Raw genomic sequence first — 15,484 nt, 5'->3', positions numbered from 1 at the left:
TGCATTATGTGATGGTTTCATTTAACTATAAATTGTTATAAAGTGAAAATAATCATGTTCTGTGTTAGGTTGCAAGACAATCTACAAGCTGATTTCACAAGTCTCAATTCACAGAGGATTTGAGACCAATGAATCAACTCTATTGGGTCTGTTTTATTAGGTATGTTGTCAAAAAACAACCCTTCTAGTTCTCAAATGCCTGTGTGAACACAACCATTGTTTTCCACTGAAGAGTTACTAGGGGAAATGGGAATATCTAGGAGACACGTAAGTTATACAAATAAAATGGTCTTTTGTTTGTTTGAATTTGTGATGTTTGTTTGAATTTAGTTGTGATGTTAACCATTATCCTTTCATGACTTTTGTCACCAAGAACCTGTTTACCTTGGTGTAGAATTGCCCCAGGCTCCATGCTTGTCCATCAGAATGTTGATGATTTTCTGTATCAGCTGAGTTGCTGTCACATGATCTCGATATTTAGCTGCCCTTATCAAATGATCACACATCTTCTCATCCTCACGTTTATCAGCAGAATACTGGGCACACAATGACTAAAGGGGGAGGAAGCAGGAAAAGAAAGAAAAAACAAGCATTTTAAGTGTTATATACTTTATAGTTAATGCCATCAATATTTTCAAATTGCTTTTGTGTTTTACATATGAAAGGTTGATCCAACACTACACTTCTGCTGGCAGAACAGCTAAATCCTGTGAAAGCAGGAACAGGTTCCTTTCCCCTTCTGACTGCAGCTCCCTCAACCCCAAAATCCTCTTATGAAGTGCTGGGAAAACCTTCAGATCTGATTTGCATACAGCTTCAACAGCTGTGAGGGAAAGGAACAAAAAAGTATGTTTCACTAGGGTGGTGCTACAGTGACAGAACCATGTTGGATATGAGCCAAAATATATAGAATTAAATATACAGTCCAAAGCACCTTGGGAAACTATCTATTTATCTATATATCACAATAGATAGAACTTTTAGGTAGAACTTTATACAAATGACCACTATCCACTGAAGAAATATAATTTGCAATACAGTTCTGACCAAAATTGTCACATATTTAAAATGCAGTTCTAAACATGGTTCCTCAGATGTAAGTCCCATTATGTTCAATGGGTTTACAACCAAATAACTGTGCATAGAATTACAGTCTAAGACATCAAATGATGTTTTAACTGTATGAGGTAAGCTGAATTTTCACAATGTGAATTATTCAAGGACATATGCGCAATAACACATTTAACATGCAACTGAAAGTCAATGCCATGTATTTTGTTGCTGTTGTTTTTAGAAGCTACATATTTTAAATGTAGATGAATCCTTTAGAAAATATGACTTAACAGGAATTAATCACAGATTAATTATTCAGGTGATATGAACACTTTCTAAAAAGTCATTGTATAGCAAATATGTAATTAGACAATGAGAAAACATGAAAAATCTAGAGACTGTCAAATCACAGTTCTGAAGTGCCTGAGATTATGTGAGTGATAGTAGATTCTTTCAGAATGGTAGTGTGTAAAATGCATAGATACAATATAAAAATAAGAAGTATGGCCTCTAGTTCTTTACCTAACCATATTCCAAACCGTGTGCACCAAGGTACCTCAGACTTTTACAATAATGAATGGTTTTTAACTTAGAAATGTGAAAAGTAGCAACATTTTTTTAAAAAATTCAAGAAACCTGTATTTTTATGGAAAACATCTATCACTACAAATATTGGTTTTAACACATCAAATAAAACACATACATTGCGCCTGCGTCATATCCAGGCATACCTTATGCGGCTTCCAGCATATGCTGGAAGCTATGGCAGAAGAAGCAGTGCTGTGCACCAGAAAAGATAATGGCACGCACACCCATGGTGCACACACTGTGTGCTGCCGGAGGCACAAGCCCCGTTATCTTTAATGGCGCTCAAGCATATGCAAAATTTCCCTTAGACCGTGGTGGTGGTGGAACGGGTCCCCCCCGGTAAGAGAAGGGGACACTGTACTACTTAAACATTTTAAACATATTCTACATCCAAAACACTTTCCAATTTTAACAGGCATACAGAAGGTTCATCATCCACTCTAATGTTGAACACAATGTGCAAACAAAGAGTAAATGCAAAACATCCAGTTTTATAATTATGGACTACAATGTCTTCCAAATTAATATATAGTGGACATTTGTTATATGCTGGGGTTTGGTTCCAAAATCCCCGTAGATAACAAAATCCATGGATGCTCAAGTCCCATTAAATATGACATAGTAAAATGGTGTCCCTTATAAAAAATGGAAAATCAAGGTTTGATATTTGAAATTTATACTTTTTTGAACATTTTCAAACCATGTATGCTTGAAACCATGTATAAGAAATCCATGTATAAGAAGGGCCAACTGTAATAACAACAGTAATTATTTTGTATGGCTATAATACTTTACGTGACTAAAAAATGCTACCAAAGACATTGCTGAATATTGTACTGTTCCCTGGCACTGAGCTGTACTGTTTCCTGGCAGTTAAAGCAAACTGGATTATTTCTGCAGTGTGTTTTGGACCTAAATATCTCTTCTACAACACCAGAACACTACCATCTATTATCCTTGAAAATCTCTCTCAGACACAGGTATTGTGACCAATTATTCAGTTTAAATATGGTTTTTGGTCATTTTTGAATTGAGATCTGATCATTGTAGTTTATGGTTATCCAGAAAACCAGAATTTGAAATCAAGCAATGAAGTAGGTTTTCATACTTCATGTTAAGTATGTGTCTGTACGTGTAAAGCTGCTCTTTCACCTCTGGATAACCTTGCAGCAGTGCAAGTGATAAAGTAAAAAGACTGAATACTAGGGTATTGAAGCAACTATAAAGTATCATTTCTCTGTTCAGCTGATGTTCAAACCATCTCATTCTAAACCTGATTAGTGATAACAATGAGTTGGTGTGATGTTCCTATTTAGCTGTCTCAACAAGACTCCACAATAATTTCAACCAGTTCTGTTTCAACCAGTTGATGAGTACTTACAAATCACTTACTATGAAATTAAAATAATAATGAATTTAAAGTAAAGAAAATAAAGTAGGGACCATCTATCAGCCCATGAAGCCTTCTTCTATTTTGCTTTTGTTACATGAAACACACAATTCCCATTTTGCTGGCCTGTTTCTGTGCATAAATCAAAGTGCTGGTTTGGACCTATAAAGCCCTGTATGGCTCAACTCAAAGTTATTTGAAGGACTGTATTTTCCCTTATGAACCAGCACATGTTCTGAGATCTGTTGGGGCAGCCCTTCTCTCTATCCCAGTTGGCCTCCAAAACATATTCAATATAGTTTTTGTTTGTTTGTGTGTTTGTTTTTTTCATGACAACTGTACTGGTATAACAAATCATTCAAAAACCACAGGCTCTCACAGGTTCATCTGGTGAGAACACAGGAAAGAGCCTCTGGAATGCCCTTCCCAGAAGTTAGACTGGCACTCTCCCTACTTTCTCTTTGGAAATAAGGAAATACTTTTCTATCTGTCCATATAAGTCATGTCCAAATAAGTCCTGCTCAACAAAATAATGTGCTACATCTTGTTAATTGTTGTGCTGGTGTGTGTGTGTACATGTTTAAATATATATATATATATTTAATTATTGCTTACTCTTGTTTTAACTTTCATATCTTGTGGATTTTTAACTTTCTTTTTAATTTGTTGTAATGTTGTCTTGAACTGGGGAAAAGACACAATATAAATAAATATCAGCATCATCACCATCATGCCACTATCTTTTGGTGACCTAGGTACCCTAAAGGAACCAGAACCTGTCTGATCTTGGAAGCTAAGCAAGGTCAGCCCTGGTTAGTACTTAGATGGGAGACTGTCAACAAATACTAGGAACTGTGGGATGCATTTTAAGGGAATGAACAGGCAAACCACCTCTCTTCATAAGAAAACCCTATAAAATACATGGGGTTGCCATAAGTTCACAGGTGACCTGAAGGCACAAACACACATAATCCTTTGCCAATGGCCATGACTGGTTGTTGGTGAAAGTATGGAGGGGCAACCATTCTGCACTATTCACTGTTATTTGTTTAATTTATATCCCACCTTTCTCCTTGTATAGGAAACAAGGTACAGCTAAAAATGTGTACAATTTGTTTAAAAAAGGAAAGAATTTGACTAAAAACACAAAAGTTAAAACAATGTAAAGCACAGCACAACCTTATTAAAAGCCCTATCTAGCACTTGAATTATAGGACAAATGCTTCCCTGAATAAAAATGTCTCTGTCTACCACTGGAAGGAATGGAGAGACAGGGCCAACTGAACCTCCTGTGAAAAGAAATTTCCTCAACTGGGGAGTAACTATCGCAGAGGCTCTCTCATGTACGCCTGTCACCAAACTACTTTCTTACATGATACATCTTTATCTTGTATAACACAGCAATACTTCATAAAGCAATCTGTGTCAAGGACTGGCAACCACAATGGAAAATATTGTTATCAATGAAGGATACAAGTTCGGGTTGAGGGCACCAAGATGAGCTCTCTATCTTCAAGATTTGGTGCAGAGAAACTTCTATTTAGGAGCTCTCTATCTTCCACCTCTATGGTATCTTCCATAGTATTGCTGGCTTGGGAACATATTAGGAAGAACAGGAGTTTAAGCTTTCTGAACTACATTTTAACTGTCTTCTTCAAAGAAGGAAGGTATTCACATGTTCTGATGCATCTTAAGCAACGTGGTGAGTAACACCTTTGTACCGTGCCCTTATGGCAGATAGCATATTGACCATTCATAAAATGAAACCAAAATACAAACAAATTTGACTCACAAGAGTTGGTTTTCTACCATTTCTTCCTAATTATTGTAAAACTATTCCATTTATTTAAGCTGAATAAATTGACAGATTAAGGTCAGAGATTCTGGCTTTGAATTATTGGTTATACCGATACAATTGGCCTCAAAAAACAAATTACCTATATTAAATATGTTCTAAGAAGAACAGTCAAAATGTCTTTAAACAAAGGACAGAATTCATACCGAAAAACACTGACAGTAAATAGTACTATTTTGTCCTTTAACAGATTTCTGCAAGAAACCAATGATTGTCATAGCCTGCTAGAAAAGAGAATTATATATAGAATACAGAAAAGTAGATAAAACAATTTTGGAAACTATGTCATACAGAGAGAGATTTGTTCCATTACTTCAGAAATAGTATAAATATCAAATATGAATGCTGTATTTTTATATAATACTAAGTATTTTTTAGAAACTAAAACCAAACTGGCAATTACTATGAAATGTATTTCCCTTAAGATTGTCATTAAAAAGACAAAGAAATACACATGGGGGGAAAAACATACCACCTGGCAAATGCAAATTCTCATCAGCACTACACATTTTTGTAAATGGAACAAGTTCTTGTGTTTTTCTATATGATCTTTTGCACTTGACCTTTAACCTTCAGTTTAAAGTCTGGACTAAAAAATGCTGCCCAGGGAAATCTTCCAAAGCTCCTGAATAAGACTTAGAAAAATGAAAGCTTAAAACCTCAATAGCAAACAAAAGTCAACCAATGACAATGTCTGACAGCCACCTTCAATTCTGAAGTGATGCTTCTGTCATCCAACGACTCAAAGTATTGATTTCTTTCAGCATGAAAAAGCCTAAGCCAATGAAATAGATATAGCAGCATGCCCCTTCCCCCTCCCCCGATAATAGCCATCAAGGTTAAAACAGGCAGAACACTTATCAAGGTATCTTTTCTATTTCTTCTTGTTTTAATGGACTGGATGCAATGTATTGGCTTTTCATCTCTCCAACTTGCAGCCTCCGCCCCCCATCATCATTTATCCAGGCTTTAACGGATCTGGAGATTTAGAATCTGCATACAAATTAACTGTCTTCTAAGCTATTTGTTACAAAAAAATGTTGTGGTTTCATTGTACTGTACTGCCATTTCTAGAAAATCCTGGATATTAGTAGTATAATAAAAGTAATCATCCTCAAAAGGGTCTTTTTTTTGGGGGGGGGGGGATGTTAGAAAACCTAGAATCACAGGTTATCTTAACTAAACTTTCAGCAGTAGGAATGATATATAAAATATAGCAATGTAAGGTTTTTACACAATGCTGAGAAGCTTCCTCTCTGTTAAAACAATGAAAGCAGCATATTGAACATTCCTTATTTCTGATTCAAATATTTTCATACTTGGGGATCTATAGCCAAAATGCCACATGTATCTTGCATCAGAGATAGGTTTTCAAGTATTAAAAAGATTTCTGCCCCAGCAAAGCAGCCTAATAAAAGTTAAACGGCACATATGCTGGCTGACCGAGTTGGAAAAAAAATAACAGCTATGTGACAGATAGAATGGAAAGATATGCCTGGAGAGAGAGGAGGAACAGGAGAATAAAACCTTCTTTGTGTGGACTACTCACTTTCTGGTTTCATACTGTGAGTCTACTGAAGTACGTGAAAAACTGGAAAGTAAAAGCTGGCCACCTACATCAGTATGGACATTTTAATATATATCTATTATTTGTTTATTTGTGAGTGTGGGTGGATACATCCCACCTGTGTATATCCCACCTCATATCCAAAGACCTCAGGGAGATATACAATGTCAATTTAAGATATCAAATAATAGTTTATAAACTAAATATATATATTAAACCATTTCTCACTTAAAAACAGACAATTTAAAATCAGTTAAAATAATCCCAACCACAGCACATGTGTGATTTGGATAAAATCAATCCAATCCTGTTCATTTTAATGGATCTGCTTTAGGCTGAAGTAAATTTTGATTTAGTTTGGGGCAAGGAAATACCTTTATTAAGACAAATGTCACAAACAGGTTGATTTGGGGCTCCCAGAATATTTGGGTTTGGGAATGGTTTAAGAGCCATTGCCGGAACCAAAATCATTTCAGGGCTGTAGAAGATGCAGGAACAAATACACAACAAATGGCTGTACTTCCATTAATCAGAAAATATAAAGGGCACCAACTGCTTAGTTCTGCCATAATAGCAGGTAAGAAAATGTAGTATGTAATTACAAAATATAGCAAAGAAGAAACTTAAGTTTGTATTTGCTAAGATGTTTTAAAATGTAACAGTAACAATCTCTTTTTTGCAGCCACAGCACTCAATCACAGTCAGAGCCTTCTGAATCCTAACTCAGGATACACACAAACTAATAATGTATATTATGATAGGGGCTTTTTTTTTTTTTTTGGCATATCACTGGACAACATTGATATTTTTCTCCACAGTCCCATAATCCTTTTTTCTTAACTGCTTGGAAACTACTGTATGTGTGAGTAAAATCATAATCTTTTATGTATTCCCCAACTATGTATGTTGGATCTTAAGATCATTCCCTAACATTGCTTTGTTCCTAAATGGAGTCTCACCTTGCATTCAAAAGAGTCTGTGGATGAATCTTATCAAATCTTCAAAGGACTAGTATAAGTCCTGACTGGAGATGAACTAAGGTTCAAAACACATTCAGAAATAATCTAGTTTGAGACCGCTTTAACTGTCCTGGCTCTGTGCTAGGGAATCCTGGGAACTATAGTTTATTGTGGCACCAGAGCTCTCTGACAGAGAAGGCTAAATGTCTGACAAATCTACATTTCCCAGAATTCCCTAGCACTGAGCCAGGGCAGTTAAAGTGGTCTCAACCTGGATTATTTTTGCAGTATGTCTTGATCCTAAGAACCAAAGTCAGATTCTACATCCAGAGCTCTGGTATCTCAACAAACTATCAGTTCCCAGAATTCCACAACACTAAGCTGTGGCAGTTAAAGTGGTATAAAACCAGATTATTTCTGCAATGTAGATGCAGCCCAAGAAATTTTATTTATTTATTTTTTTGCCTGAGAATACACTAACTGAGGCAGATTAGGCTCTTCCAAGCTTTCTGTTTTGTTCTGTTATGTGGAGGGGCTGGGGCACCCAGAAACAATGTTCCTCTAACATTTTAAAGGTGGACAGGAGTGACAAAAATACATCAGTTCTAACCTGCTAAAAGGATGTCCATGATGAGTCTACTTATATCCTTGTTTATAAGGCCTATAGTTATGCAATCTAGACTTTAAAGGTTACTTTTTTTTTACAAAGGTTCTTATCAATTATACAATATAATTTTAATACTGTACATCTGAACTGACTATTTAAATAATATTGGAAGGACTACTTTTATAAAAGTTCTAGGGTCTTCCTAAGACAGACACAACTAAAATGAATGTGGAAGAAATGCCACAATTGTTGCATGTTCAAAGACCAACTCAACTTTCAGAATTGCACACCTCTTTTTTAAAAGGAAAAACATGAAAACTAAATCTCTAAGATGCATTAAGACTTTGCAGACATCATAACTGTCCATCAATAAAACTGGAAAATCATGTTTAACGCCAGTGATAGTCAGTTTCATTAATATTTTTTTTTCCTTTTCAAGTGCATAGAGTATCTGGAAAAAGAAAACTGTATTAGCTACAAAATCAGATTGTAAATGTGTTTACAATAATTAAATTACAGGTAATCATATTAACTGCATCTCCCTTGCAGTATATCATGCTTTCATCAAATAAGTCAAGCTAGAATACAGTAAGAAATACATATTCTGAGAGCACTATTCTTCCCTGTTTCATGTTTTATGAATTGGTCACAGTAATGATTGTTGACACACAGTTCAGAATCAGAAAAGAAAATATAACATTAGTAAAGACTTATCCATATATAGTGAAAGACATATCACAATATCCTTACAAAAATTATACTTTTGTGTAGGAAGCAGTATGGCACCCAGTTAAAAATCATACATTTTCTGAAAGCACAAACAGCTTAAGTTTCTTTGTGCATGCTTACAATATGCAGATATGGGCAAAATGCTTATGGAAAGAATTACGACATGTGACAATTACTCCTGGGTTGAATATTACTAATGGGTACTATCTGGACATAAACTATTAGAATTATTCCAATTTAGAGATTAAAAAGGGTAAGGGTTAAACTGATCACCTAAAAAAATCAGGCTTCCACTCACTATGCTACACTTACTGTCTCAAGAATGGCATTACCATACTCTACAAAAAGAAGAAAACAGATCCTCTGCAGCAACAGATCTGAGTTGAAGATAAGCTACCTACATCCCAGACTACTCCTTGGTGTACTTCCATCTCTCAGTTTTCTCCATTTTTATCTCCTTATGTCCTGATTTAGGCATCTAAGTAAAAGTAAATAATTCGTCTAACTTTGATCTTGATTACCAGGGTCTGTAGCTCAGAACACATGATATTGTCAAAGTTTATTTTAACAATTAAAGAAAAAGATCCTCATTTTGTTAATAGTTTGCAACATCTATCTGATCTATGTTTTTATGTTCATAGCAAACATTTTATTGCACAGAAAGGTACTTCTTCTTGCAGAGGAAATTATGCAGCTGAACAAGAAGCAGCTTCAGATTCACTGTTGAACTAGAAAGTACTGGTGTAAGGATTTATCTAGAAGAGTAAGCAAAGGAATATAACAAAATAGTACTAGCGCATTCCTTTTATTTCATGATTTCCACCACCAACCAAGCAGCATTTAGTCTTCCTCTTGTTGTTGTTGATGATGTTGTTATCATTAAAGTATTTGTGATCTATCACAGAAAATATTTTTGGTCTACTCCCTAAAATACAATGGAACATTAAGAAACAATCATATGTTTTATACTTGATGAAGGCCTTGAAAAGAGAGTTCACTTTATTCTGGAGAGGCGTATCAAAGTAGATCTCACCAAACAACAGAGGCGCATCATCTAAGGATCTTTTTCACATTAAGAATCCTATTAGAAGGAAAACACTAAAAGGTAATTGAATTTCCCTCAGTTATCTTCATCTCTGTCAGCTCCTGCTACAATAACTTACTCTCCAGAGCACAGATAACTCAATTCTGTCCAGCAAGCATATGTTATGAATCTCCAAAGCAAACTTGTCTAAATCATTCTGGTCTTCTATCAAGGTTGGCTGTGGATATGAACTCTGACAGAAAGCAAACAAATTTATTTTTATCTTTTCAATAATTCACTTTTTCATGGCTTGATAGAAGAATCTAAAGACATTTATGTTTCTAGTAATTTTGGCATTATAAATACTGAATGAAGACTGACTGCAATTAATGCCTGTTTAGCCTGCCATTTTGTTATTTACATTTTAAAGTAGAAAGATAATTTGATGTCCACAGCAAAGATCTCCAGCAGATTTCTCTCAGGTAAGCCATTACTTTCAGTTACCACAATTAGTAATATTAGTATATATTTGTGTGTGTGTGTGTGTGTGTGTGTGTGTGTGTGTGCGTGCTTGCGCGCTTGCGCTTTCAAATCATCTGTCAAATATGGGAACCCCGTGAATTTCATAGTGCTTTCTTAGGCAAGGAATACTCAAGAGATGGTTTTGCTAGTTCCATCCTCTGAAATATAACCCAAAGGACCTGATATTCATTGATGGTTTCCCATACAAGTACTAACCAGAGCCAACCCTGATTAGTTTCCAAGATCAGACAGGACTTTAGGGTACTGAAGCCCTGGTTGTGGTGATGGTCGTGGTGGTTCTGTGCCTTCAAGCCCTACTTTGCCTTTAATTAAAAAAAAATAATATTATGAATTCATTGTTTGTCGTAACTGTAAACTGGTACTGGTACTCAAATGAAAGGCTTGAAAAAGGATTCAGCTTAACAATATTCTTTTTAAATATGTAGGTTAAAACACAGTAAAAACCACTGATTGGTATCCATATGTAGAGTATGGTTTTATATTCGTATTCTATACTAAATGGAAACTGAAATACTTTAAAAGTATACTGTCTTGAGAAAAACTATAGCAGAAATAAAATTAGTACCTATGAGAACTGAATTCTGAGAGTTGAATTATCAACTGTACTATCAACTGTAGACAGAGATACAACCAAAGATAAAGTGGGCAAAGAGGAATATATAGCCTGTGCATTTGGCCACACAATTCAGGAACATACCCTTGGCTTCCACATTACAATGGTGGTGGTCTCATGAACCAAAAACTGCCCAAAATTACACTTAAATCAATTATAATATATTGTTCTAGTTCTGACTGTTTTATTACTAATTTCATTCTCTTCCTACCAGCTACTGTATATCCTATGGGCCTTTCACACACCAATGGCTCTTAAATGGGTTGTTTGGTCAAATCAAAGGCCCATCATATCACATCTTGGCATATCTGAACCCTACTGTTCTTGACAGTTCCTGGCCAGTCTCCAATATCCTGTTAAAGGGTAAGGTACTGCACTATGCCATGCTTCCTTGGCCAAGGTTCTACAGGGTAGCCCAGATCCAGGTACTACCAGATGAAACAGATTATCTAGACTCATTTTAATCTGGCTTTATAAAACGGAGATAGTTTTGGTCATCTTGGGGATAATCTATGTCAGTGCTTCCCAATTTTTGGCCCTCCACGTGTTTTGGACTTCAGTTCCCAGAAACCAACCTAACCTGTTTGGCTAACAATCAGAAATTCTGGGAGGTGTAGGTGAAACATCTAGAAGACCAAAGTCTGGGAACCACTCACCTATACCAAGAGCTGGACAGGGTATAGGCATCCCTGCTAAACCGCGCAGTGGGTTTCAGAACCATTGACCATGGTATCCTCTGGGTTGTCTCTCTGAGATGAGATTTAGGGTCTCTGGTCCTTCTTGGAGGGGTGAGCTCAGAAGGTAGTGTTGGGAGATTCCAACACTATGGCTAAAATATCTTCCAACCACAGTGAAACATAGAATCATAGAGTGGGAAGAGACCACAAGGGCCATCCAATCCAATCCCTGCTATGCAGGAATACACAAGGGCTGTCTGTTTTGCCCCTAAATCCAGAATTTAATGAATGTGCAAATTACTCAATGAATGTGTAAATTTTGCACATAAAAATATTTTGAAGGAGGGATCAGGGTTTCCAAATCTCACGCCTCCTTTGATCAACTCTCCTGACCCCCTGGGAGTCCCACTCCACTGTTTTTTGAGAACTGGTCTAAGTGCTTCTAAAGAGCTTTCAACCTGCCAAAATCATGGCCTGTGCTCAATGCCTCCTATCTATATGCTATAGTAATATTCATCCTAAAAAATGGTACAGGATCATCCTGGATGATCCTCATAACAGTTTTGCTGTAATTTTCATTTAAATTATTTTACTTTAAAAAAACAGAGAGAGACTGAAGATGATGTGGGAAGGGAGAAGGAGAACTGACCATGTGTACATAAATGTATAACAAAAGAAATATCTTATAAGGGAATTCAGTATCTGAGATTTAAACAGATGAAAAGTATACCTGCTGTTCAGTTGAAAGAAAAGCAAGCACAACAGAAGGGAGAACCTTTCTTTTTGCACAAGAGAAGATGAACAACATGTGCCTTTTGAGTAAAACAAGACCACATTTGCATTGATATTCATATTAATATTCATATACAACATAAACCATAAAACAAAACATGTACACTTTATTGCTAAACTACAGCCTATAAATTGGCACAGGGTGAAAATTAAGGCAACACAGAAGTCCAAGTCATATGTACAAATGAAGAAACATAACCAAAGGGAAAGGGCAACAAATTTTACAGCAGCTGGAAATGTGAGATTTAATTATTGGAGGGAAATCATGCAGAGAAGTTAGCTGCCTAATATGATTTACAACAAAAAGGAAAAGTCAGATGAATATCCCAATTAAATTGACAAACTGTCAATAATCAAAACATGAACTGGTTGCAATTTGTGAAAGATACATGATTTATTACTGCAGTTAAAAGAAAAAGAAACAAAGCACATTAAACACAGAAAACTTCATTTCCAAATATTGGGTGGGGAGATTAGTTAAAAATAGCAGCTATCGATATAACTGTGAAGCTAACTGGTAATTAACAAAATCAGTATTCTAACAATATGCTTCTAAATTCTTTTATATTGTTTAAATCAGTAGTTCTCAATCTTTGGTTCTTTGAGTTGTTTTCGATCTCATTTCCCAGACACCTCAGCCTAGACAGCTAATGGCTGGGCATTCTGAACAATGGGAGGACCAAATACTGAGAACCACTGGGTCACAAAAATTGTAGTAGGTAAAATGACATCCTTATGTAATATGGGGAACAGCAAGGTTTGCTGGGGGAAGGGGTCCAAACACTTTCAGTGTATGGTTGATTAAATCTATGGATGCAGAATCTGTGGATACAGAGAGCAAACTAAACATTCTTTTAGAGTGTTTTAAATTGCTTCTTATAGTTTTAAACTATATTGAACTTTTTTGACTATTTACCACCCAGACATCTCAAGATAAAGGAAAGAATGAAAATATTTTAAATAAATAACAAAGTTGGCAATGTATCTATAGAGCTGGTAGATACATTTGCAGCTTTGACTTTAGCTGATTTGATGCTCTCTAGGAATCTCTAGGATCTCCAGAAAAATTCTGCTGGAAGTTGACCATACAGTTGAATTGAAGGACCTAAAGACTCCTAGAGAAAACATTTCTCTTGGCTTTTCTAGGTCCTGCAACATGATTCTATGGTCAAATTCTGGCAAATGTTGACCACAGAGTTCAGCTGAAGGGCCCAGAAATTCCTAGAGAGGTGTTCTCTCAAGTTGAAAAAGTACTATTTATTTGTGTTTTTTTCACTTGCAAGGGGAGTCCTGTGCCCCTAACCCCAGCGAATGTTGAAGGACAAGTGTACCAGCCGTCCTTTCCGATTCGTGAGGGATATGTTCCAGACCCCCATGAATCGCCAATATTTGAGCCCCACTGATTACAATGAGGGTGCCTCCTGTGTGCAGCACTGCACACACGCACCATTATATCCCTCCCGGCTTGCCATCCGCAAAAGACCAAGGGATGCGAATGGCAAGACCTAAATCAGGAGGAATGACTGTAGTTGTTTCTCATATTTTTCTGAATATATGTTTGCATTTTAATCACTGCCATAAAATGCCAAAACAGATTTATAAATTAACACATACATTTCATACATTATTAAAAGTGAAGATGTAAGTTTGCATCATAAAGCATCATAAAATCACCTGGAAGCCATGCCACAGGTTACACGCTGGCCGGTTTCTGGGTAACTTGGGGGTGTGGCGTTCAGACACCACTTGCCCCAGAGCTGGCAAAGGGCCCCAAATAGGATTTTTCCGCTTCCCATTTGGGGTGGAAACTAGCTGTGGAGTGCGGTTGCCACAGCCCAAATTTGATTCTCTCAGGGGCAGTGTCACACTGCCCCTTCAGTGTCATCTATTTTGCCCCTAAGTTTACTCAACTTAGCTTCCAGGGAGAGTTCTGGCTTAATCTATTCAAGAACCCCTTTTTTGTCTTTTTAGCTTTTCAGCACTCTTCTCCAGCACCACATCTCAAATGAATTCATTTTCTTCCTATCTGCTTTCTTCACTGTCCAGCAATTACGTATATGGTAATAGAGAATACAATGGCTTGAACGACTATAACTTCAGTGTTCAGATGCATATCTTTAAACACTTTGGAATTCTGTATTTACAACATCTCAGTTTGCATTTAAAGATCTCAAAGCTGGCATTCTCAGAAAAAAAATTAGCGTTCAGCTGCAATTTGTAAAAGAGGATTTTTAGAAAGATTACTTTACAGAGACCTGCTGTTTTTGTTAACTCTACATTTAATGTGAATGCTCCATTTCAATCACTTCCTTCAAATTGAAATTAAAATCTTTAGAATTTGTTTTCCCAAAGCAACAAATTTCATAGAATCATAGAATCATATAGAATCATAGAATAGTAGAGTTGGAAGAGACCACAAGGGCCATCCAGTCCAACCCCCAGACATGCAGGAAATCTAAATCAAAGCATCCCTGACAGATGGCCATTTAGCCTTTGTTTAAAGACCTCCAAGGAGAGACATTCCACTACACTCCGAGGAATGTGTTCCACTGTCGGACAGCCCTTACTGTCAGGAAGTTCTTCCTAATGTTGAGGTAGAATCTCTTTTGATGCAAGCTACAGCAAAAGACAAACTCTATTTTATGCATAAAATTATTAAAAATATTGCAAATAAAATTACCTTCAGCCTATGTTCATAAAGTGCATATGAAACATAAATGTATTTCATGTTCAGACTTGAGTTCTATCTTCAAGATATCTTATTATGTATATACAAATAGTTTTAATTCAAACAGTACAATTCTGCACTTCCCAAAACTAAGCCATGTTTAGGATTACATGGAAATCTTGTGAATTCAAGAGAACTAAGGCATGGTCCACAGAGAAGCTATGGCTGCCTCCTCCAATTTTGATAAACAGAAGTGCTGTCTTTCCTGTAACCTAGTTTCTGTGTAAGTTCAAGATGATGTGAATTAAGCCCCTTGAGCCATCATACTGAGACATATCAGAGCCAAGGCAACATCAAATCAGGAAATGTCAACCAACACCTGCTTTGGATGGTTCAAAGACATAAGAAATGTACAGACA

General features: G+C 36.3%; 1 protein-coding gene across 10 annotated transcripts in view; it reads right to left on the bottom strand.

The window, feature by feature from the left end:
* LRBA (LPS responsive beige-like anchor protein) overlaps positions 1-15,484 on the bottom strand; it is a 430,053-nt gene that overhangs the window by 255,495 nt on the left and 159,074 nt on the right. For all 10 annotated transcript variants that reach the window (XM_089525694.1, XM_089525696.1, XM_089525700.1 and 7 more), the window contains one exon: positions 385-551. In XM_089525694.1, the coding sequence (XP_089381820.1) occupies positions 385-551 (167 nt within the window). The remainder of the gene's footprint in view (positions 1-384; positions 552-15,484) is intronic.

This window comes from Sceloporus occidentalis, unplaced genomic scaffold (genome assembly GCF_023333645.1).
Source record: "Sceloporus occidentalis isolate IW3139 unplaced genomic scaffold, rSceOcc1.0.p SCAF_5, whole genome shotgun sequence".
NCBI classification, from domain to species: domain Eukaryota; kingdom Metazoa; phylum Chordata; class Lepidosauria; order Squamata; family Phrynosomatidae; genus Sceloporus; species Sceloporus occidentalis.
This window is presented reverse-complemented; position numbering and strand designations above follow the sequence as displayed.